The sequence below is a fragment of the Crocuta crocuta genome, unplaced genomic scaffold, assembly GCF_008692635.1.
Source record: "Crocuta crocuta isolate KB4526 unplaced genomic scaffold, BGI_CrCroc_1.0 scaffold204, whole genome shotgun sequence".
Lineage (NCBI taxonomy): Eukaryota > Metazoa > Chordata > Mammalia > Carnivora > Hyaenidae > Crocuta > Crocuta crocuta.
The window spans coordinates 1,015,922-1,041,283 of record NW_027529603.1 but is presented as its reverse complement, the minus strand read 5'-3'; the positions used below and the strand labels follow the sequence as shown (position 1 = coordinate 1,041,283).

Sequence of the window (25,362 nt, the reverse complement as noted above, 5' to 3'; positions counted from 1 at the left end):
AGGTCACTGTATATTTTAGTGTTATTTGTAAAATGTGTTATTTTACAGCTTTATACCAATAACATTTATAATAAACTCCTATATGTAGATAGATGCACACGTTTTTTTCTCAGAGAGCCAGTTGTTAAGCATTTATCAGCACGTCATGGGACAGATGGTCCTAGGAAGAGAGGGCCCAAGGGAGTCCAGGTGTTCAAGACAAGGTGAGAGGGGAGATGGAGAGGCTGGAGCACTGGGTGGATGTGAGGGGCCTTTTGAGCAGGGCTAGGGAACCACACACCATCCTGAAGGCCATGGGAGCCATGCAAAGATTTTGAGTACAGGAGAGACCTCATCAGATTTGTGTTTAGATCATGTTGACAGCTATGTGAAGACTCCATTGTTAGAGACAGATGATAAGATGCTGAATTCAAGGAGGGAGAGAGAATAATAGGAGCAAACTCTTAGCACTTATTTTAGGCCAGCTCCTCTACTAAGCATTTCTTGTGAGTTATTCAGTCATTTAATAGATTGCAACAACTTCATGTGGTAGACACTACTGTCTCCTTTTTACAGACGAGGTGACTGGGACATAGAGAGATGAAATAACTAGCAAGCAGCAGACCTGGGATTTGAACCCAGGAATCTGGCTTCAGAGGCCATGCTCTCAACCACTATATGCCACAGTTTCAGACTAGAAAGATAGTGAGGCCTAGAGTGATGTCTCTTAATCTTGATGCACACGCAAAGTTGACTGTATGTTTATAGACACACCTGGAATATAGTAGGAGCTTGGTGACAGTCTTCAGATCAACAGGATTTGAGTCAGTGATAATAGATTACAAGGAGCCAAGGGAGGCAGGCTTTCCCAGCTTCCTCCATTTCCTGGGTGATACACTCACCCAAGAGGTGAGAATCATCCAGTTCTCTGTGGACTGCCCTATATCTTCAGGGAGCTCCTGTTCTCAAGGATAGACCCCTGAGCAGGTGGGAGAGGGCAATGGGGGACAGGGATTTCCCAGGCCCAGAGTTTGGCTCTTGGCTCAAGCTTATGCAAGCCTAGAGGAGTGAGAGGTGTGAACTATCACTGATAGGGAGGGCATAGAGACGGGCCTTGGGTTTGGACAGGGGAGAGGAGAGAGGCTAGATCCTGCTACCATCCTGGTTTTTCCCACAGGGCATCTGTATTTAATAGCAGAAATTTGATTGTAGCCCTTGAGGCACAGCGACAGGCAGCTCAGCTGCAGATACATATAAATTAAAAAATTATTTATGGGGAGCCAGGGTGGCTCAGTCGGTTAAGCGTCCAACTCTTTTTTTTTTTTTTAATTTTTTTAAATGTTTTATTTATTTCTAGGAGAGAGAGAGAGAGAGACAGCGTGAGCAGGGGAGGGTCAGAGAGAGAGGGAGTCACAGACTCTGAAACAGGCTCCAGGCTCTGAGCTGGCTGTCAGCACAGAGCCCGACGCGGGGCCTGAACCCACGAACCGCGAGATCATGACCTAAGCGAAAGTCGGATGCTTAACCGACTGAGCCACCCAGGCGCCCCTAGTGTCCAACTCTTAACTTGGGCTCAGGTCATGATCTCATGGTTCGTGAGCTTGAGGCTCGTGTCAGGCTCTGTGCTGCTGGTGTGGAGCCTGTTTAGAATTCTCTCTCTCTCTCTGCCCTTCTCCTGCTCTCTCTCCCTCTCTCTCAAAATATATATACATTATATATGTTTATATAATTGAACTTTGAAGAAGTAGAGGTGTCTTTCTGTGGAAGTGGAGGACTGGGGGTTGCTGGAGGTTGGTGGCAGGGCAGGCCTCACATCAGGTGTTGGTTCCCTGAGGCCACATCTGTCAGCTTGGGGCTTCCCATCCTGCTGGCTCAGCAGGCCCCACAGGTTGGCAGGTGACTCACCCTCTTACCCTCATATGACCCTGGTCCAGGAAGGGGCAGGGGGAGTAGAGAGTGGAACACCTGTGTGTTCATCTGTGTAGGGTGTATGCTGTGTTACCTGCTTGAGTCTGAGATGTGTGCCCATGTACATGCAGGCCGGTAGGTACCTGGACACAAACAGCCCATGTGGGTTGTGCAAAGCTGTGGGCCATAGGTGTGGAGGGTGGGTGCAGTATGAGGCAGGGGTGATGGGTGAACTCAGAGCTCTTCCCAGAACACATGCGCATGGGTGCAGGTGGCTCCCTGAAAGAAGAATGCAGCTTCAGAACCTGGTGAGCCATCAGAGGAGGCCTGGGTGGGTGGCAGGTGAGAAGGCTTCTCTGATGACAGCTTATCCTCCCCGAGGAGGGCTTGGCTGGACCAGCTGGCAGCACCGGGCATTCTAAGCCCATGGTGACAGCAGTGGTTTTCCCTAAGCTTATCCCTTAAGCCCCTGGCTGCAGGCCAGGGTAGCTCCCTCATGCTAACCCTGAGAGCGCATGCACACCCCACACTCCACATAGGTAGGTCAGGAGAAGCGAGTGTGACAGGTGGGCATCAAGCCAAGCTTTTTCTCATCCCCTCTGCAGGCAGGAAGGCAAGAATTCTGGGTCTCAGTGGTGTATACTCTGTATGGATAGGAGGAAAGCATGTCAATCCCAGGTTGCCCATGCCCTCGGTGAGGGTGGTGTTGTGTGTGCTGGCATGCAGTGTGCGTGCATATCCACGTCTGGGTGTGCTGGCCCCTGCCCCAGCGCCCGGGGCCTGGTGCCGCCTTTCCATCATGCCCCATGATCCGAGAGGTGCTTGAAGTGGGACAAAGAGCTTGGGCTAGCAGCCAGGAAGCCTCAGTTCTACTCCACGCTTTCTCTTAGTGACTTTGGAGTGGTCCCTTTACCCTCTCTGGGGCTCAGTTTTCTCACTGTAAAATGTGGAGAGGCAATAATCCCTGCAGGGCCACCCCTCAAGGCTGTTGGGTAACAGAAGCTTCTGGAGGTGTTTGAAAAGTTTGCAAGGCTTGGTCCTGGGGGCTTCACAAGGGGAAGGGTGCCATTCCCTGTGTTGTTCAGCTGAAGGACTAAGGGTTGAAAGCAGGTACCTCCGGGGGACTTGCAGTCTGCCCTACAAGGGGTGTTCAAACCTCCTGGAGAAGTGAGGTGTTCAGAGTTTTGGGGCTGAGCTTCAAAACCAATTAACACCACAGGCCAAGACCTGCCCTTGGTGAGGCTGGGAAAGTCTGTCTACCCATCCCTGCACCTCCCAGCCCTGCTTGCCTCCTGGAGGTGAACAGCAGTGCCCTTAGACTAAGGTTGGGAACAAGCTCACAGAATGCCCTCTCTCATTCTCCACACCCCCAATCCCCTCTCTGTCCTTACCCCCAACTTGCTGTCTTTCAGGCTCACACTTCCTGAGCTCACAGTTTCCATGCTGGGGCTGTAGGCTTAGCCAGAGCAAACAGCACTAAAGTCAACAAAACAAGGAAGCTGCAACAGATGATGTGGAAAAGAAAACTTGGAAGCCACAATGAAGGTGTGTGGGCTGGGCAGGATGGAGCAATGTGTCGCCCCTCAGAGCAGCACCCTAGTGCTAAGGCTGGTCCTGCCAATCTCTTCTGGGGTGTCTGAGGAGGGGGCTCGTGGTGGTGCCTCCAGGGGATTCTGGTCAAAGGAGTGAAGTTAATCATCAGCAGGGAATGCTAGTGCCCAGACTAATGAGTGTTGTAAAAAGGATGTGGTGGTTAGGGAGAGGGGGTGCTTCTGATCCTCCACCCCACAGTTGCTACTGCTGATTCACAAAGCAAGTGAGAGGCTACCTGGGGCCAGGGTTGTGGGTGGAAACAGGCAGGGAAGGAGTAAACAATCTGGAACAGGAGCAGCATTGAAAAGTTCATGGCTCTCTGCCTTGCTCAAGCTGCTTGCCCCAGGACTCAGGATTTTGGAGCCACAAATTCTGGGATTCTCAAAACACATCCCCTTGCCCCACCCACAGGTATAGTCGTTCTCCCTGACAACCTATTTCTCTCCCACTGAGGGCAAGTGGAGCTCAGCTCTCTTAACATATATCTGTTGTGCACCTATGCATACTTTGCTATGCAAGCTGGGGAATCCCTAGGAGGCTGCCTGCCCCAGGCCCTGTCACGCCTGAATCCCCCAGATAACTTTGTGAGCTGACTGCTTGTTTGATGGAATTAGTGATTGCAGGGTGCCTGGGGCAGCCCCGCCTCCAGACCCAAGGGGGCGACCAGGGAGTCAAGTCCAGATTGTTGAGCGGCCAGGCTGCAATGGGAAGGGCCAAGAGACCAGACACACCTGGCTGGAGCAGCCTGAAATCTGGGTGAGGGGCACCTGGGTGGCTCAGTCGGTTAAAGTGTCCAGCTTTTTTTTTTTTTTTAATATTTTTATTTCTTTCTAGGAGGGAGAGAGAGAGACAGCGTGAGCGGGGGAGGGTCAGAGAGAGAGGGAGATACAGACTCTGAAATAGTCTCCAGGCTCTGAGCCGGCAGTCANTTTTTATTATTTCTGAGAGAGAGAGAGAGAGAGACAGCGTGACAGCATGAGCAGGGAAGAGTCAGAGACAGAGGGAGCCATAGAACCTGAAACAAGCCCCAGGCTCTGAGCTAGCTGTCAGCACTGAGCCCGACGCGAGGCTCGAACCCATGAACCGTGAGGTCATGACCTGAGCCAAAGTCAGATGCTTAACCGACTAAGCCACCCAGGAGCCCCTAAAGTGTCCAACTTTTGATCTCGGCTTGGGTCATGAACTCACAGTTTGTGAGTTTGAGCCCCAAGTCCAGCTCTGTACTAATGGCATGGAGCTTTCTTGGGCTTCTGTCTCTCCCTCTCTCTGCCCCTCCCACAGTGCTCTCTCGCTCTTTCTCTCAAAATAAATAAACTTTGAAAAAATTGAAAAAAGAAAAATAAAGGGAGCCTGGGTGGCTCAGTCATTAAGTTTCTGACTTTGGCTCATGATCTCATGGTTTGTGAGTTCGAGTCCCACATTGGGTGAGCTCGAGCCCTGTTTCAGGTAAAACACGAGTCCTGGGTGACCCTGCTTCTCTCTCTCTCCTTCTCTTTGTCTCTCTCCTTCTCTTTGTCTCTCTCTTTCTCTGCCCCTTGCTTACTTGCGCCCTTTATATCTCTCAAAAAAAAAAAAAAATCTGGGTGGAAGACCATTGGCTTTGGTCTTGCTGTCTGTGGAATGAGCACAATATACTCTGCCGTCAGACCTTCTAGCTTGGACCTGGAGTCAGGCAAGAGTTGGTCAGGGCAGATGGGGTGGGGTGCAGGTCCTTTTCCACAAACAGGCATCCTCTCCATAAAGTGTTTATTCTCTACCAGACACTTGCCATGTCGTATATCAACTCAATCTATTTTCCTAACGACCCTGCAAAATGAAGATTAGTATATCTCCATCATACAGATGAAGACGTGCAATTAAATATCTTGCCCAAAGTCACCCAGCACCAGGTAAGAAGCTGAACTGGTGGGAGCTGGGCTAGATGGGTAATGGGCATTAAGGAGAGCACTTGTTGTTGGGTGCCTGGGTATTGTATGGAAGTGATGAATCACTGAATTCAACTCCTGAAACCAGTATTGCACTGTATGTTAACTAAAATTTAAATTAAAAAGAAGCTGAACTGGATTTAAGCTCAGGTCTGCCTAGTTATAAAGCCTGAGCTATGAACCATAGCACACCACCTGGATGGGGGAGCCCCTCCCTGTGAATAGCCTAACCCCAAACCAGCCCAAGACTCAGGCTCCAGGACAGGAGGTTCCTGGGTTTTCCACTGCTCTTTTCTGTCACCACCTAAGTCTTTGAACCTTCTCATAAAGCCTCCCCGATCCTGACTCCTGTTTTTGCTCTAATTAAGCTGGTACCTGACACCCCACCATTATCCAACCCCTTCTTTTCTAGTGTGGAAGGTTTTTGAAGTTGAGAGTTAGGCAGAAATCAAAGAATGAAACCAAAAGGTGAATGACTGATCGGGAACTTGATAATGGAGGGATCAGGCTGCCACTCTCTGGACCCACTGTTTGGTCAGCATCACTAAGGAACTGAATATTATCTCTGGATAGGACACAAAAGGAAGGCACATAGCACTGTCTATAAAGGATCCTCTGCCCGCCCCTCCCCCACCCGAACCTAAATAAAATCACACCATGAATGCTAACTTCCTGAATATTCTAAAAAATATAGGGGATGGAGGAAAAGTTAAATGGCACCACAAGAAGCAAACAGACAAATCCAGAACATGGACTTCCCACAGAACCATATTTACAAAACAAGTCAGTGACATGAACAGATAGATCTGAGGGAGAAAGAGGCACAGTTCATGCTTAAGAGAGTACTTACCCCAAAGTAATGTGTGACCTTGTTTGGATCCTGACTCAAACAAATTAATGCAAAAAGATGTTTTGAAATAATGATGGGTACTCACTAATTCCATGGAATTGTTCATATTGTTGGGTCTGCCATCGTGATTAAGAAAATATTCATACATTGTATAGAAGAATTATTAAAGAATATAGGAGTGAAATGACATAATGCTAGAATTTGTTTTAAAATACTCGGGGCACCTGGGTGGCTTAGTCGGTTAAGCATCCGACTTTCGCTTAGGTCATGATCTCGCGGTTCGTGGGTTCGAGCCCCGCGTTGGGCTCTGTGCTGACTGCCAGCTCAGAGCCTGGAGCCTGTTTCAGTCTGTGACTCCCTCTCTCTCTGACCCTCCCCTGCTCACGCTGTCTCTCTCTCTCTCTCTCCTAGAAATAAATTTTAAAAAAACATTAAAAAAAAATTAAAAAAAAAACTCAATAAAGGAGCATCTGGGTGGCTCAGTTGTTTAGGGATCCAACTCTTGATGTTGGCTCAGGTTGTGATCTTACAGTTGTGGGACGGAGCCCCGAGTTGGGCCTCTGCTCAGAGCATGGAGCCTGCTTGGGATTCTCTTCCTCTCTCTCTCTGCTCCTTTCCTGCTTGCTGTCTCACTCAAAATAAATAAACTTTAAAATACTTCATAAAAAGAAGACTGATGAAGTTAGAGTGGGCAGATTTGGGAGAAGTTCTGATGAGGTTGGATTGAAGCAGGGAAAGGTAGACATGTTTGTTAGATGAAGGAGAGAGAGAGAGAGAGAGGACAAGAGAAGAATGTTGGCTCATTTGTTCTGGAGCAGTGGGGTGCCAAGTGAGCAGGCCTGGGGAGAAGGCAGCTTTTTTTGCGGTGGGATAGGATGCTGAGGATGTGTGGGGCTGACTTCTCCACTGGTAATGGAAGGTGCCATGTCTGCCAAGATGTTCTATTTAAGGGCCCACAAAAAGATGTTTTGTTTCATGAACTTGTTGGTTGAAGAAATTCTTTTAATACACAACATTGATATAGCTGTCTTTAGAACAACATGGTTACATAACATAATTTTAATTTAATTTTTTTTTTTAATGGAGGAAGGGACCCACAAAGGCAAAAGTGGCAAGGGCCATGAATATCAGAATGTGCTAATAGGGTGGCGAGGAGACTGCCCAGAGATGGAGCCTGAGGGAGGCGGGAAGCCTCAAAATCTGCACCGTGGGGAACCACTGCCGCCCTGGTGGTCCTCCTCCTCCTGGGGGTCGTCCTTCTCCCTCTGTGCTCCATATTTGGATCTCCCAAACAAAGGTGTATTAGGGCATCCTCACACTGGGCTAGGTGCCAGGACATCTGGGTTTGAATCACCCTGGATCTTAGGCTGTGTCCAGAGGACCAGTTTAGGCATGGGAAGACCCTCCATTGACACTGGGAGAGGCTTGGGAACTGGGAAGGCTCCACCTTGCCTGGGCTCTCTGTGTTTCCCTGAGCCTTCCTGGCTGAGGCTCAACACCTGTGGGTGCCTGCATCTCAGTCCCTGTCCACAGAGACCTCTCTACAGGCTCTACATACAATCACTGTGTTCTTGGAAAGCTATAAATTAAATCCCACCTTCGCACAGGCTGGCCCAGTCATATCAAAGCTGCTTTCCTGCTGAAGGGGGGCACCCTGTGAGCATTTCCTCAGGTTCTGTGTGCGGGGAGGCCTCAGGATTCAGGCAAAGATGAGGGAGGTGGGAGGTACTTGGGGAGCGGCTGGTTTTACCCTTCTGGAAGCAGGCAAGGAGGCTGCCCCCCCCCCCCTCGGGAGCCCCAGTATGCATTGGGAGAAGGAAAGAGGCATCACACTGGGGCTGCCTGGCCTCTGGGCCTGCTTCCTTTCTCAGGCGGAACAGGAGAATCGAGAGAGAGCAGCCTTCTCTGGGGGAGCTGAGATGGGCTCCCTGCCCACTCAAGCCCCCTGTGCCAGGTCCACAGCCCCTGACCAGATCAGATAGGGCACGTTCCTGCAGTGAGCTGCCCGCTGACTGGGACTAGGCTGACGCAGGCAGGAAAATATTAACCCAGTGGAATGGGCACATGTTCATGTGTGCATGACTCTGTGTGTGTGTGTGTGTGTGTGTGTGTACACCCACGCACCCACAGAGAGGTTTTCACATGCAAGATCAGACACAGATAGGTAGGTGCACACACACAACTGCCCATTCACACATATACATATAGACATACACAGACACACAAATGCTTCTTCTTCTCTTCTTTTTTAGAGAGGGACAGCTGGGGAGAGGAGCAGAGGGAGATGGAGAGGGAGATGGAGAGGGAGGGAGGGAGAGAGAGAGAGAAGGAGAGAGAGAGGGAGAGAATCTTAAGCAGGACCCATGCTCAGTGCAGAGCCTGACATGGGGCTTGATCCCACGACCCTGGGATCATGACCTGAGCTGAAATCAATTCAGATGCTCAACTGACTGAGGCACCCAGACACCCTCAAATACTTCTCACATGTGCAAATCTCTTCAGTATCATCTTCCAACTTCTGCCAATGAGATTGGCTCCTCTAAGAAGCCTTCCCTGATAACTCTAGCTCATACTGGAAAGTGGCAGGCTTGAACTCTACGCCTGGTTTCTTTCTTTCTTTTTTTTAAATTTTTAAATTTTTTTGATGTTTATTTTTGAGAGAGACAGAGTATGAGTGGGGGAGGGGCAGAGAGGGAGGGAGACAGAATCTGAAGCAGGCTCCAGACTCTGAGCTGTCAGTACAGAGCCCAACGTGGGGCTCGAACCCATGAACCATGTGATCATGACCTGAAGTTGGATGCTTATCCCACTGAGACACTCAGGCATCCCTCTTTTTTTATTTTTTTAGATGTTTATTTATTATTGAGACAGAGAGAAACAGAGCATGAATAGGGAAGGGGCAGAGAGAGAGGGAGACACAGAATCCGAAGCAGGGTCCAGGCTCTGAGCTGTCAGCACAGAGCCCGACACGGGGCTCAAACCCACAAACCGTGAGATCATGACCTGAGCTGAAGTTGGATGCCTAATTGACTGAGCCACCCAGGCAACCCCTCTTTTTTTTTTTTTTAATATTATGTTTGAAAGAGAGTGTATGTGCAAGTGGGGGAGGGGCAGAGAGAGAGGGGGACAGAGGATCTCAAGTAGGCTCTGTGCTGACAGCAGACAGCCTGATGTGGGGATTGAATCCATGAACCCTGAGATCATGACCTGAGCTGAAGATTGACATTTAACCCACTAAGCCACCCAGGTGCCCCTACCAATTCTTTTTCAACCAATTTATCATTTCTACCAAATAAGATTTTGATTTACTGGGCTGCTGTGCCTTCATAAGCCTTTTCCTGGGCCTTGTCTGGATGCCAAAAGTAGTTGGGTCAGAAGACCTCATATCCTCCAACCCCATTTCACAGATGAGGAAACAGAGGCCCAGGGTCAGGACTGAGCCACTTCTCTAGTCTTCTGCAAGCTATTCACAGAATGTGTTTTGTTTTCTCACAAGCCCACTGGGTTTCAAATGGCTCCGAATAACCACCACTTTCCCACATTCTCTCGCTAACCTTGAAGGACTCAGCTTCCCTGTTATCTCTTCTAGATGATTCTTGCCCTGTTCCAGGTTAGCTTAGTTACTGCCTATATACCATCTACCTTATCACAGTGTATACTAAGTCATCTGCTGTTTATCTCTCCCAAGAGATAGATAGGATTGTGTCTTCTCTACATGTGAGTCTCCAGTGCCCAGCCTAGTAAATGAGCTCTGACTCTGATATGGATCCCAATTCTATCCCTCACTAACCTGATCCCAGCCCAATCCTACTGTACCCAAACTCTGACCTCATCCCAGACCCCAGCTTCGCTTTTGATTCTTACCTCATCCTGACCTTGACAGTACACACAGGAAAGGAATAAAGGCAGGTGTCTCCAATGTCCAGGGGTACATCTCATCTCTCTCTTCCTGAGGGAAGGACTCATTACACTGAGTACAGTCACTGCAGAGTGACCTGCAGGCAGTTTGGGGCAGGGACTGGAAAATGCGCATCTAGACTGGCTTGGTCTATTGGCACCCTCTAGAGGACAGTTCTATTAACAGAGCTAGTTTTGGGCAACCAAATCCTATGTGGTGTCCCCACAGCCCAGGGGCTGCCCAGCTCCAGATGGTCCCAGGACTGACTGCCCACCATCCACCTGGCAGGTCTCCTCATAGTCTGACGATCAGTAACCACTCCCTGTGTCTCAGCACCAGGTCACTGGCTCAAATACCACACTGCCCCCAGCTTGGATGCCCAGCAGTTCCCTGGCTCCAGAAGTCTTCTCAGATGGCAGCTGATCCCGGTTCACTCCTGACTCCACCTCAGTCACTAAGTTTCTGCAGCCCTGGGCCAGTGCCCCACATTCTGGTTCAGCTTTGGCTCCTTCATAGACGCCTCGCTTGCCATTCCCAAGGGAGATGTTTTGCTGATGATAGGACTTAGGTGTCCCTTTTCCACTCAGACAGGGGCTCCCAAAGGATGAGACCCATGCTTCTTCTCTCTCTCCTTCAGATTAGGGACCCCAGAGGACCAGGCTTGGCTTTCTCTCTCCCTTGTCAGATTGGTGTTTCCTGTAAATATGACTTATGTGTTCTCCTTCCCCTGAGACTGGGAGGGCCCCGTATTTCCCTTTCCTCCTTCAGAATTGGGGTTCCTTGAGGACTGAACTAGGGTCTTCTCCCAAACCACTCCATCTGGCTGTTGATCTTCTGATCTTCCCACCTCTGTTCCCCATTCTGCGCGGCTTTTCCCAGAACCAGGGGCTCTGGAGCCTCTGGAGCCTTCCCCAAGCCTGGGTCCCTGAAGTGTTTCCTCTGGCTTTGGGCTGGACACCTGCCTTGGAGGGTAGGCCCTTCCTCTGGGACCCACTCTGAGCTCTACCTCTGACCTCACAAGGGCTGCCTCAGAACCTGGTCTCCGTGGCGCTGCTGGCCAGAGAAGGGATGCTATTTTGGGCAGTGTGTTTGGACTTGGCCCAAGTGGCTTGGGCCAAACCCCTGCCCCACTGACTTCTCCCTTGGAGAAGCAGAACAAAGCGGTACGTGGGGCCGCCTGAGAAAGGCTGAGAGGCACACTCTAGACTTCGGACACAGGGCAGTGGAGCCCCAGCTAGGGGTGCAGCCAGAGCCTGGGACAGTCATGGAGAAACAAGACTAAGACTTGCTATAACTGAGAAGCCCCCAACGTGGACGCTGAGAAACAAGGCACTTTACCAGAGTGAGTCAGGCTCCAAGCAGGGCTGGGACAGGGGACCTCCCCTGGGGCCCAGGCCTCAGAGTGCCACTTCCGGGGAACCATATGGGGAGGAGGTGACCATGGGACTGTCTGGGGAAGGAGCTTCAGTTGGGAGTTGAAAGCCAGGATATTTGTTCTGGCTTAGTTCTGAGGTGCTATGTGACACAGGCATGTCACATACTCTCTCTGGGCTTTTGCTTCCTTACCTGTAAATTGACTGTTGGGTGGACTGGCAGAGCAGCAGAGATTGGGAGGGTGTGTAAGGGCTGGGCTGTCAGTAGAGTACTGGCCAGGGGTTGAGGAGTGTGTGGAGAGTAGACACTGGACCAAAGAAGAAGAGAGAAGATCAAAGATATGGCTTGATTGCTGGCTTTGTGGAGTGGTTTCTCCCCTGGGAGTTCCCTCTTGAGAAGCTGGGGCTGGGGCTGGAGGGTGTCTGCAGTCAGGGCTAGGGACGTGAACTTGTGCGGTTGCTAGAAGGAATTTGGCTAGAGAACAAGGGGGACTTCCAGGATGGGGAAATTCAAGGGTTACATTTGTGTGGTGATTTGGGTGGAAAATGGGAATACACAGGGGAATTTTCAGAAAAGTAAGAGGGTAGACTTTGTTCTGAGTTAGAAGAATGGACTAAATGAATTCTTAGCACCTCATTGTGTGTGTGTGTGTGTGTGTGTGTGTGTGTGTGTGTGTGTGTGTGTAAAAGGAAAAGGCCCTGGAAAATCGGAATCTTTCCTCAGCAGCAAGAGGTCAGACTAAAAGCAATAATACCCACATACGTGAGGGCGGAGCCACTGAGAGGAGGCTGTGGGCATCTCCACTTTGGACAGTGGAGAAAGTCAGGAAGACCTGTGAAGGGCCTGATCCAGGGGTCCCTGAGGCCAGCATGAGGACAAGGGGTGGGACTGCACGGCCTTTCTCCATTGGCTGAGACACATCCACACCCCTCCTTGTCAGCTTCGCTGAGTTGAGAGATTGGAACTGGCAGGACCTGTCCCTGTGGCTTCTTCCCTGGGAAGCTGAGGTCTGATGAGAATGTGGGGCCAAGCTCTGTGCCCTCTGCCCCCCAGCCCTAATGACCTCTCTTTGGCTCTGCAGGATCTAAAAATCTCAAAGACAGAACATGGCTCAATCAGATAGGAAAAGGCGGTAAGCACCCCACCCATCTTCCTCCTCCAGCCACCCATCCTCCTACCCCTCCCAACACACCCCTGTGCCCTTCCTGCCCTACTCTCAGCCTCTCCCTCAAGGCAGCTGACCCCTCCCCCCACTCTTTCCCATCCCTTTCCCCCAGGTCATGAGGCCCAAAAGGACCTCTCCCTGCTGGACCCTGGGCTGGGCCCTTGGGTGAGGGAGGCTCAGAAAGACCTGGGTGAGGGCCAAGGGGCTGGTGAGTGGGTTCCAACTGCCTTTATGTAGGTGGTGCTCAATTGAACTGAACTTACCACCTCTCACTCTCACAGGCTCAGATCTTTAGGGTACAATAAAAGCCAAGTCCTTGCAATGGCCAAGGCCCTGCCTACCTACTTCCAGTTTCCTCTCTGACCTTCCGCCACCCCATCCCTGCTCTCCTCCACCCTAGTCACACTGACCTCCTTTCCTTTCCTTCAAAGATGCTCAGAGTCCTTCTGGAATTTTCTCTCTGGCTGAAATGCTCTTCCCTCATGTCTGCTATCTTCTCTGGGAGGCTTACCCCACCTCCTTTCCCTTGTTGTTTTCCCCCATAGGCCATAGTACCTTCTAATATGCAAATATACTTACTTATTACATTTCATTGCTGCCCACCAGCTCCACAAGAACAGGGATATTTGTACACCTTTGGATAGAGAGAATGAATGACTCCCCTTTATGCCAGATTCTCTCTGGGGCTTCAGATTCTGTTTCCAAGTGAGTTCCACAGGCATCTCAGGCCCAGTTGAAAACTACCTCCATATCCCAAGCCTACTCTTCCTGTGGTCTCAGCTCAGCCAAGGATCCCCTTCGCCACTGCTCAAGCCAGAAGTCAAGACCTTGTTTGTCCTTGACACTTCTGCCTCCCCCATAGCTCACATCTAATCACATCTCCTAATATCTAGAATGTTTTCACTCCCACCATTCTTTCTACCACTACTCTACTCCCTCACAGGCACTTTAGGCCACCACCTATCCATTCCTCAAAAGCCTCTGTAGGCCTCACCTCCCACCCTGGGCTCCTTGCCTCTGATGGTCCTGCTATCAGTTATCCATCAGAACCACTAGATGGAGGGATCCAAGGGTGGAGGCGGGGTTTGTATACTGTACCGCTGGGACTCAGATGGTTTATAAATTTTTGGTTGACAGATAATTAAATGAGCTGGTGAACAGGACAGTTAGTTGGCTAAGTTGCTAGATTAATTAGTAAGTTGAAGGGTTGGTTGGTGAGTTGTTAGCTAATTAGCTCCTTGGTTGGCAGATATTACTTAGGTAATTATCTGGTTTGCCATTAGCTTCTTGGTTTGTAGGCCAGTTTTCTTAGATGCCCTTTTCTCATTCTACATCCTCTCCTTGGCCACATCTATGGCCAGCTATCAAATGCCCACCTATGATTCAGTGGCCTCTCGATGTGTATCTCTAAACAAGGCTACATGACCAACTGCCTCTTACAGGCTGTTTCCACCTAAATGTCTCGCAGGCTCTTCAAAGTCAACATGGCCCGAACGGACTCCTCATGCTCCTGCCTAAGCCTGCAGCTTCTCTCCTGCACCTTGCTTGTCATTCTGCTGCTCTTTCTGAACCCGAAGGTCATCTCTTCTGTCTCCATTCTCCTCTTCAGTCAAACACTAACTGTGTCATTTTGACTGTCTTCTAATCTCCACAGCACCTTCTTGGCTCAGGCTGCCATCTCTGCTCAGGCTGTCTGTGGCAGAAGCTTCTTGATTGCTCACACCCCCACTCCTGCTCCCTCATCCCAGCCTCCATAGAGGAGTCAGTGCTCTCATTTAAATCTTCCACCAAACCCCACGGCTCACTGGGTTGAGTTCAGACTCCCTAACATGGACCATGAGCCCTTCTGCCATCTGGCCCTGTGCCCTTCTCTGACCACCTCATGCCACTTTCTCTCCTCTCTCTGGCCAGCCCATCCTTGGGGAGTTCATCTTTATATCACACACTGTCCTTCGCTGCAAGCCTCTGCCAAGCCATTCTGATGCCTTGAACTTTCCCCTGCTTCCCCTGATGCTCCTTCATCTGGCCAGCCTTCCATTCTCGACCTGTTTCCTTTCCTGTGAGAAACCCTCCTCCCCCTGCCTCTGGGTTGTTTCCTCTCTGCATTCCAGTAATGCTCCCCCTCACCTGTGGCAACAGTCCTCACACTTTATAGCAATTGCTTGTTTTTCTTCTTGAGAGCAGGGATCATGACAATGTTCTTTACTACAGTGCTTGAGCATAGTAGGCATTTGGTAGATCTCTGGGTTAGTAGCTGGTTGGTGGTGATTTATTTATTGCTTACTGTGCCTGCTGTGTGGTGGGAAAGATGTGGCCAGGGTTTGAAAATTCTCTTGGTGCTCTTGGCTTCCTGCTCTGTCATCTCTCCACTACTTTTGTGGTTCTTTCCCAGGACCCTCTTGGGTCCCCGTCTGCCTCAGGCTACCCACAGGCACTTCTTCAGGGCAGAGAGGCTGGTCATAGGGACAAGGAGACTCCCAAATAATGCTGCATGGAAGCTGGGGTGGGATAGGAGCCAGTAAATTGTCCAGGCAACTCTACATCTCCCTCCATATGCTCAGCCCTTGATTTTGTCTCCCTGGGTAGGGAGAGAACAAGGACTGAGGTGGGTAAGATTAAACATAGGGTCTCAGCCAGAAAAATGGAAGTTGTTTCATCCATGCCTGACTTACATTTCTTACTTCCTCCACTTAATCTGTGCTGCTCACTGTGAGGGCAGGGGAATTTCAGGAAGCCTGGGGAGGAGAAGGGGGTGATGTTGTTATCCTTGCAGGATGAGGTGGTTGAGGGGCTGGTGTCAGCTTCAGGCATTCAGCAGGGGGAGGGTCAGCAGTCTGAACAAGCACTAAAGCCACACTTAAAAGTAGCTGTATCCTTCCTCTTCTTCTTTAGCCTCTAGACCTCGTCTCCTTCCCCAAACCCCCACACCCCCAACGGATGATGGGGCCTATAACTCACTTTTTTGTCTGTCTATCCATCCAAACATGCATTTATTAAGGAAATACTTATCAAGCATCTATCATGTGCTGAGCATTGTAGGAAGTTCTGAGGATCTAGTGGAGAGTAAGACAGATGGATTCCCCAGTTGTCATTCATTCGACAATATACATTGCATACCTGCTCTGCATTTGGCACTGTCCTAGGCACTGAACATACAACAGGGGAGAAGACCCTGTCCCTCCTTTTCTCTCTCCTCTCTTTCATTTGTTTATTCATTCACTCACTCACTGTGTTGGCCCGGTTGCAGGGCCCTGTGCACTCGCAGATACTTTCACATCTGGCAGAACCCGTTGTATGTTTCAGGCCTCAGGGGTGTTTATAGAGCTCTGAGCAGACTTTGCTATACTCTGTGTTGTTTGTGGAGTGCTTCCCTATTGACAGGTCTTGCCTGCTGCCTGGCCTATGTTCCCAAAGCTTTGGCCCCTGCACAGTCAGACAGACAGATAGATGGGACAGCTGAGCTTGACTTTTCTGCCTGCTCTCTCCCATCTGCTTCTCCTCTGAGACTCACTGGCACCACAGATGGCACTTTTTGGCTCCCCACTGCCCTCTCTGCAAAATGGCCTAGTGGGTGCACCTTTCCCAGGCTACAACCCTGTGGCTCTCAGTTGTTTCTGTTCCCAGCTGTACCAGATGCCCCGGGAGAGGAGGTGTGTGTGGGTAACCTCTGGGTTATGCATTAACTCAGCTATGAGTTGAAGGGCCCATGGGCAGTGAGTGCACTTGAGCCCCTTTCCTGCCAACGGGCTTGGGCTGCTGCTCCAGGTCTACCCACAACTCCAAGATGGTCTCGTCACCCATGGTAACAAGGATGCAAGCAATAATGCAGAAGGAGATGGTGCGAGAGTTCCTGGGCGAGTTCATGAGCACATATGTTATGATGGTGAGTAGGTGGGTGGGACAGGGTGGGTGGGCTCCAAGGAAGGGACATGAACCCCAGGACCTCAGGAGGGTGAGGCTCAGTGAAGGCAATCCATGGCCCACTCCCCACCACTGACCCTTAGGTCACATATTCTGTTCTCCAGCCTCAGAGCTGGGAGCTGAAGGAGGATAGGAAAGTAAGGAGAGAGCTCTGTCTTTCTCACTGTCTTTTTGAGAAAGAAAGGGATCATAATATGTGGGGGCAGAACAAAACTATGGGCTGGGGGACAGGTGTCAGGGGGCATGGCTGGAAATGGGGAGAAGGGAAACTAAGAGCACAGAGATTGGAGAGAAGTGTTATTGAGTGTCATCATGCTATGAGAATTAATCCTGAGGGCAGTGAGGATACATTGCAGGTTCTCAAGCAGGGGCGTGATGTGTTCAGATTTAGATTTTAGAAGATGGTTTGGTGTGCAGTGTAGCGTCTCAGCAGAACGGGCGAAACTGGTGGGAGGGGAAGCAGTTAGGAGGCTGTTGCCCTTGGATAGAGAGACGGTGGTGACCAGTCCAGGGATGAAGAAGAAAGCACACGCTTGAGGGAGCTGCAAAAGAATCGAGACTTTGCAAGTAGCAGATGAGGGTAAGTGCCAAGCGTGTGTGTGTGTGTGTGTGTGTGTGTGTGTGTGTGATTCTGGAGCCGAGGGCCTACTGTAGGGCAAAAAGTGAGGTCAGTTTGGATGCGATCAGGTGAGGTGCCTATGGAGACATCTGGGGGGTGGTTGGATATAGAGGTCTGGAGCTCAAAAGAGGGACTTGAGCTGAAGTAAGGAGTTAGAGCTCATCAGAATATGGATGGTGGTTATAGAATTGTCCAGTGAGAGTATATATAGAAAGAGAAAAAAAATAAGTGTTTTCAACTGCTCTTCCCTGCCTCCTGTCCTCTTCCCTTCCCCCATTACCACCCTCCTGCTTTGACTTCTGAGCTGTGAGGACAGCAGCTGGATGGTGTCCAGCCTTAATCCAGGACAAAGTCATTTATTTATGACCAAACATTCCAGCCTCATGAGGGCTGTTAAACCTTGGAACCAGGGAGATAGGAGGTTGTCTCCTCAGAGATCTCTTAGGAGAAGCAAGCACTACCCACATGCACTGGTGCCTTCCCGCATCCCTGTTTTTCTTCCCTTTGTTGAGATTATTATTGAGTACCTACTGCATGCCAGGCATGATGATGCCAAGCCCCTTACATACAGTATCTTCTTAAATCCTCACAGCAACCCTGTGAGGGAAGTTCTATTATTATCCCTATTTAACAAATGGCAAAACTGAGGCTCTGAGACTAAGTTACTTGTCCAAAGTCACATTTTAAGTTAGAATTAAATCCAATGCAACCTAATATCACAGTTTGACCCTTAATCTCTATTTACTCTCTTCCCCATAGCTTACTAAGGCAAGATTTCTAGTACCCTGGTTTGTTAATTCCCCCCAGCTGAGGCAAGGCCCTCACTTTCAGGCTTTTTGTAGTCTCTGGGCCTCAGTTTCCCCATTTGTAGAATGAGAGCCGAAACATTTGCCAGGCAGATTTGCTGTGAGGATTGAAGGGAAATAACATTTATAAAAGAACTCTTGAGGTTTAAGCTCATATAGGACATTGTGTTGTTATTTTCAGTGGTTGGGCCTGTGCCAAGAAGTGGGGGGCTTTTTCAGTTATAGGAAGCTCAGTGAGTCATCAGGGCAAAGGTTTTGCCAGAAAAGCTAGTGTGACCTTGGGCCCCATTTATTGCAGCCAGGATAAGGGAGGTGGACCGTTCCACTCTGTTCCACTCTATAGCCTCTGGGGATGTGCTCAGGGCTGGCCTTGAACGGGCTGGGCTACATTCACTGACCAGGGGGAAGAGGGGCTGGGCCATTAGAGCCCTGGAAAACCAGCTGTCGACATGAGCCATAAGGCAGGAGTTGCAACTTACAGGCTATGGGGCCAGAGAGTCACCGCAGAGTGGCAGGAGCTGTGGCTAACTGCAGAGTGCTGACCTGTGCAAAGGCGTGGCTGCCACTACTACAGCTGACCGCTGCCACGCAGGATGGGATGCAGGCCAGCGCTGCCTGAGCTTCTGATTTTTCTGGTCGTCAAAGCCAAGTCACCCAGACAAAACATGTGTTCTGGATGGACTGGCCCATGGGCTGCCAGTTGACAACCCTGGAAATCATGTGGGGTTTATTCACTCATTCATTATTTTTAGCAAATGGTTTTGAGCTCCTACTTGGAAATGTGGACCCTCAGGCTTCAGACTCTTCATGCTTGCTCCAGTCCGTGTACCTCCTGACCCTCCTCAAGCCTGTCAGCCTGTCCTGGCCTCACTCCCCACCCCCATGCCCCATCTGTTCCTGCCCTCTCCTGCCTCATCCTGCCCTTGGTCCTGAGTCAGCCTGCTCCTGGGCTCCTCTGCATCTGTCATGGAGCTCTTGAGGGACCCACATGGCTTAACTGACTCTTCGCTATCCTACCCAGGCTATTTCATTTTTTGAAAGTTTATTTATTTAACTTGAGAGAGAGAGAGCATGAGCACATGCACAAGTGGGGGATGGATAGACATAGGGAGAATCCCAAGCTGGCTCCACACTGTCAGTGGAGAGCCTGATGTGGCACTCGAACTCAGAAACCATGAGCTGAAATCAAGAATTGGATGCTCAGCTGACTGAACCACCCAGGCGCCCTGGGCTATTTCACTTTTTCTCAGACTTTCCCAATGCTGCTTTGTACTCTGCCTTTTTTTTTTTTTTTTTTTTTTTTTTTCTTTATCAGCAAATGGCTTGATTTCTAGCTTGACAGAGAAAACCACCAGGCGAATTTTCTGTGTCTGGCTCCTCACCCACCTGTCCTGGAGCACCAGACTCCACTTACCTGTGCATGCACATATCCCCCCCCTTGACGATGGCAGGCCCTTCCTTCATGGAGAACCCTCTACTCCTGCACAAGTCCCACCCTCCAGTCTACTCAGGTACTTTGCTCCATCCTTTTCCTTCTCTTCCACCTTCAGCCTCTCCCTCTCTCACCCTTAACATACTGAAGTCTCTCTCCCTAAACCGGCATGACACAAAACATTCCTCCCTTCCCCTCTGTGAGCCCCTTCAATTATCATGCTCTCCCTCTCTCCCTTCTCAGGCAGGTTCTCAAAGAGATGTCTACACGGGTAACCCCCTTCAACTCTTCTTCATCACCTACTTACCTCTCAATCTCTGGGACCCAGTTTCTGTTTCCGTGGCCTGATGAGGCAGTGCTCACTACGTTACTACCGACTGTTGAACTGTCACCTCCAAAGGGATGCTTTTCAGGCTTTCATGCACTTGACCCGGAAGCTGCATGTGACCATGGGGACCACACCCTCCTTGGGAAATTTGGCTTCTCACTGGTGTCTAGGGCACATTCTCCCTTTGTTCTCCTCCCATTTCGACACCTGCTCTAATTGGGGTTTCTAACACCATCCCGTGTGCAGCTCTAGGTTCAGCCCTCAACTGACGTCTCACCTTCATCCTCCCTGGTGGCTTCCACTATAGCCTTCATGTCCACAGTTCTCCAGGTTTTCTTTTTTGAAGACTCTAGGACAGAACTGTGCAAGGGAAATACAGTATAAGCCATATATGTAATTTAAGATTTTCTAGTAGCCACATTAAAGAGGTAAAATGCAATAGATGAAATTTATTTGAATAATTAATGTATTTAATCCAGATATACAAAATGTTACCAGTTCAACATGTAATCAATATAATTTTTTTAAAAAATTTTGTTCAGGGGTGCCTGGGTGGCTCAGTTGGTTAAGCATCCGACTTCAGCTCAGGTCATGATCTCATGGTTCATGAGTTCGAGCCCCACACTGGGCTCTGTGCTGACAGCTCAGAGCCTGGAGTTGCTTCAGATTCTGTGTCTCCCTTTCTCTCTGTCCCTCCCCTGCTTATGCTCTGTCTCTCTCTCTCTCAAAACTAAATAATAAAACATTAGAATAATTTAAAAATGTTTGTTTGCTTTTGAGAGAGAGAGTAGGAGAGTGCAAGGAGGGGAGGGGCAGAGAGAGAGGGGAACAGAGGATCCATAGCATGCTCTACACTGATAGCAGTGAGCCAGAAGTAGGGTTTGAACTCAAGAACCACGAGATCATGGCCTGAGCTGAAGTCAGATGCTCAACCAACTGACCCACCCAGGCGCCCCAATATAAAATTATTAATAAGATATTCTACATTCTCTTTTTCCTAGTAAGTCTTTGAAATCTAGTATGTACTTTACGTTTAGAGCAGATCTCATTTTAAACTAGTCACATGTTAAATGCTTAATAGCCACATGTGGCTGGTGGTCATCATGTTGGATGACACAGATCTAGACTCCCATTCCCAGCAGCCTGGATAGCTATAGGTCCCTCAGAGACAACGTGTCTAAAATACATGGAATTGTCAAAGGAGGTGCCATCTGAATGTGGCTTTAGAGTATCGATTTTTCAGAATCTGGGATCAGGTATTTCAGGCAGAGGAAAGAGCACACACAAAAATACAGAGGCATGAGAAAGCAAAGCATGCAGGGAGCAGTGCGGTTGTTTGGTTTGAGGCTGTTTGGCAAAGCTGACTGTCTAGATTCAAATCCTGACTCATTCTGTGCAGAATGTGTACCTTTGATGGTCCACTCAACTTCTTTAGGATTTGATTGGCAATCTGTCAAATGGGGAGAATAAGAGCACCTAACATTTAAGTTAGTGTAAGGGTTAAAGGAGGTGATAGATATAACTTGCTTACAAGTGCCTGACACATGTAAGGACTCAATATACGGTTATTCTTTAGTGGTAATATTATTGGTGAACATAGAGAACACTGGAGCATATATGAAAGTGAGAGCCAGAAGGGATAAATTATACAGGGTCTTAAATGGCGGCCTATTGAGTTTGGACTTTATCCTTGAAATGGAGGGGAGACAGTGAATGTTTGAAGAAGAGGCAGACATGATCAGATTTTTTTTTTTCTGTTAGAAAGGTCACTCTGGCTGCAAGGAAGAGGCTGGGTAAGATTTGGATAGAAGGTAAGCAGAGCTGATTGGTTGTCGGGAATGAGAGAAAGGAAGCTCTCATTCGTGACCTCCAAGTTTCTGGCTTGGCCGACTGAGATGGGGAGCATAGGATGAGGATCACATTTTCTGAGAGATGGTGAGCTTTCAACACAGAGCCTGAGATGCCTTTGAAAAACTCAGACTCCCACTGGGTATTTGAAGATAAGGATCTAGCTCCTAGGTGGAAGTTTTAGGAGTTTTAGGCATATCTGAAGCCACAGGGCTAGTGAGAAGACCTAGGAAGAGTGACTGGGGAGACATGTGAAAGGCGCCATGGATAGAGCTCTGGGGTTATCCATATTCATGAGGCAGATGAAAGAAGAATGTGGGGAGGAACTGTAGAGAGGGAGGCTGTGTAGGTAAGAGGAAACCAGGAGAGGAGAGGAGAGGACAGGAGTGGGGGGAGAAAGAGAGAGAGAAAGGAGAGAGAAAGAGATAGGGATGGATAGATAGATAAATAGATAGATAGATTAGATTAGATTAGAGAGAGGGAGAGAGATTGTTGTAGAACCAAAAAGGAGGGACTTTCCGGATGCACAGAATGGTTAAGAGGGTCAAAGTTAGGAAAGTCCAGTAAGATAATGACTGAAGGGACCTTTAGGAAATCAGGAGACTAGAGTCCTCAGAGAGAGCTTTGTCACGGACATGTGCAGGAGCCAGTTTGAAGAGGGAGAGCAAGGGAAGGCATAAAGGAGCCAGCCAATGGGTTCTTTCCCAGAGCCTGGCCCACATAGGGTGAGGGTGTCCAAGAGTCTATAGGTAGACAGTGAGGCTGGGCTGAGGCAGGATGGTTTACTTTTAGGAAGGAAGAGACCCAAGTCTGTGGGAGCTAGTCAAGGGGACAGTGGAAGATACAGGCAAGAAGGAGGTATCTGCAAAGGGACAGAGAGGCTGGGCATGGGATCTAGAGCTGAAGGGGAAGGCAAATATAGATTCTGGTGGGAACTGCAGGAGGTTGAGTGAGGGCCTAGCTTTAGCCTCTAATCTCCTCGTGAAGGGGGAGGGTCAAAGGGGTGTATCTTCTGAGGTGATCCAGCAGTTATAGATGGGCAAGAGCAAGAAGTTCAGAAATGACACCTGAGGGCAATGGAAATGTTGCTGGAGGCAAGAGGAATAGAACCCCACTGGCTTCCAGAGCTGATACATGTGTTGGGGGTGGGGGGTTGTAGCAGAGAACAGGCATGAAGTATGGAAATCTCTTGAAGAAACTCTTGCAGTTTAGGTTGAAGTGTGAGAAGTGTGAAGTGTGAAGTGTGAAATGTGAGGGGTTCAATCCAGACCAGCCATGCCTTCCTTGAAGCCCTGCCCCCTTCCTTGAACTTTGGGTGGTCTGGGGGCCCAGGAGCCAGGGTGTATCGTTAAGAGCCCCTGACATTGCCACTGCCCTCCCATCTTACATCTTTTACATCCCATCTTTTACAGCCCCACCCATCTCTCACTGGTCAGGTCTTAAAGGGGAGTCAGGGAAGGAAATTTCCAGAGGAAGGGGGCATGGTAAAGGGTCTCCAAAGGCAATGCAGGGGGCATGGGAGTGAGGAGCCCAAACAGCCTGAGCCCTCTTGTAAGGTTGGGACTTCTGGGTAGGTGGTCCCCTCAGAGGCCCTACTTCGCAGGTGTTTGGCCTTGGCTCTGTGGCCCATATGGTTCTAGGAGACAAATTTGGGAGCTACCTCAGTGTCAACTTGGGTTTTGGCTTCGGAGTCACCATGGGAGTGCACATGGCAGGGAACATCTCTGGTGAGTGAGCCTGGGCCCCATCTGATCAGCAAGGCCAGGTGTCCCCTGAACACTGTTCCTGCCCTCCTCCAGCCAGTCCCTTCCCCAAGTCTGCTAGAACCCATCCTCACTGGCCCCCAGGAGGGAGAATACCCTGAACCCCTTTCTTCTGACCCTCTCTGCCCAGACTCTTCATAAGCTCCCCCCTGGGCCCCCATTTTTACCAGTTGGGTCAACTTAGGTAAGTTATTTAACTCCTCTGTCTCTCACTTTCCTTAATGGTGAAATGGAGATGGTGGTCCCTGCCTCATAGGGTCCTTGTGAGGATTAAATTAGTACACTCCATAGATAACTAGCTATTATGATTATTGTTACTGTTGCTCTCATATTATTTGTTATTATTGTTTCTTTCTACTCTCACACCTTCGACATTTCTGCCCCTCCCCGCAGGGGCCCACATGAATGCGGCCATAACCTTCACCAGCTGTGCACTAGGCCGCATGTCCTGGAAGAAGTTTCCTGTATACATCCTGGGTCAGTTTCTGGGTTCCTTCCTGGCTTCTGCCACCATCTACTGCCTCTTCTACTGTGAGTGTCTTGCCCTATGTTGTCCACCCCTGGCCTCAGCCTCCTCCTCTGAAAAATGGGTAGACCCAGCCCGTGTCCTGGCCTGTAAACATGTCTAGGAGAGAAAGCCTTGGAGGTTTTCCCCACCCCCTCCATCCTACAGCCTTATTCCTGGGACTCCAGTGGAGTTTAGCTGGAGGAAGGTTCACACTCAGTCTGTGTTTCCACAGCAGCCATTATCCAATTCTCGGGTGGACATCTGACAGTGACCGGTCCCACAGCTACCGCTGGCATTTTTGCCACCTATCTTCCTGAGTACATGACGTTGTGGAGGGGCTTTCTGGATGAGGTCAGTGGTTCAGTGTGGGTTCCCCTCCTTAAGTCCTCCCCACCTAAGGAAGCCCTCACAACATAAAGGACAAGAACTCTGGGTGGGGTCTCTGCCAGTGGGTTGTGGCTAGGGGCACTGCTGAAGCTCTGTGGCTTGGCTAGGGGCCCCGGGTGACTGTCACAGTGTCTGCTCACCAGGTGCTAGTCACAGGGATGCTCCAGCTATGTCTCTTAGCCATCACGGACAAGGAGAACAATCCAGCACTGCAAGGGACACAGGCCCTGGTGATTGGCATCCTCATTGCTGTCATTGGATTGTCCCTGGGCATGAACACAGGATATGCCATAAACCCATCCCGGGACCTGCCTCCCCGCTTCTTCACTTTCATTGCCGGCTGGGGTGTACAGGTTTTCAGGTACTTCCCTCACCAGCCCATCCCTGTCAGTCTTCTGTGGGTTCCCTGATGTGAGGAGCAGCACAGGAGAGACCTGCAGAGCTTCCAGGTGGCCTGGGGAGAAGGGAGCGGGTCCCTGCTTTCCGCCAGACCAGCACTGATACAGATCCTGCTCCTGGACTGAATGTCAATGCTGTCCCAGACCAGCTCAGTCCCTGAATCAGGCTGAAGCCGACCAGGGCCCCAGGCTCAGGGACAACTCTTGGGCTAGAATAGAAGTCACTCCTCTACTCTCAGCCCCTACTCCCTGTCTCAACCTGAATGGATGTAGGTGCTGTCCTGGGCGTCAGCCCCCTCAGCAGGCCCGTCTCTTGCCTGCAGGGCCAGGGACTGGTGGTGGGTGCCAGTGGTGGCGCCGCTGCTGGGTGCCTACTTAGGTGCCATCGTCTACGTGGTCTTCGTTGGCTCCACCATCGCACAGAGGCCCCAGGTATTGGAGGACTCCACCATATACGAAGACCGCAGAGTACCTGTGCTGCCCAAGACCATGCCGGACCCACCCACGACCCTCAGCCCTGTCTCTGTGTCTCCCAGCAACAGACCTTCAGTCCGGACTGTCCCACCTTTAAGTGACCCCATCCACTTAGAGCACTTCTAAGTAAGATGATTTGTGACCCTATCCCCACCCCAATAAAGAGAGCCTTGTCCCACAGCGGCA

The 25,362-nt window shown here is 50.0% G+C and overlaps 1 protein-coding gene across 2 annotated transcripts; it reads left to right on the top strand.

Moving 5' to 3' along the window:
• The first annotated feature begins 11,217 nt into the window (after positions 1–11,217).
• Positions 11,218–25,362, top strand: AQP7 (aquaporin 7). 2 transcript variants are annotated; one of them, XM_077761877.1, is made up of 8 exons: positions 11,218–11,495; positions 12,609–12,659; positions 16,458–16,575; positions 23,250–23,373; positions 23,803–23,940; positions 24,153–24,268; positions 24,448–24,665; positions 25,026–25,362. In XM_077761877.1, exons 2-8 carry the CDS (start codon positions 12,634–12,636, stop codon positions 25,300–25,302), a joined length of 1,017 nt encoding a protein of 338 aa, XP_077618003.1. In that variant the 5' UTR covers positions 11,218–11,495; positions 12,609–12,633; the 3' UTR covers positions 25,303–25,362. The 2 variants fall into 2 exon arrangements, with proteins under 2 accessions (XP_077618003.1, XP_077618002.1); XM_077761876.1 differs by having other exon boundaries at positions 24,150–24,268.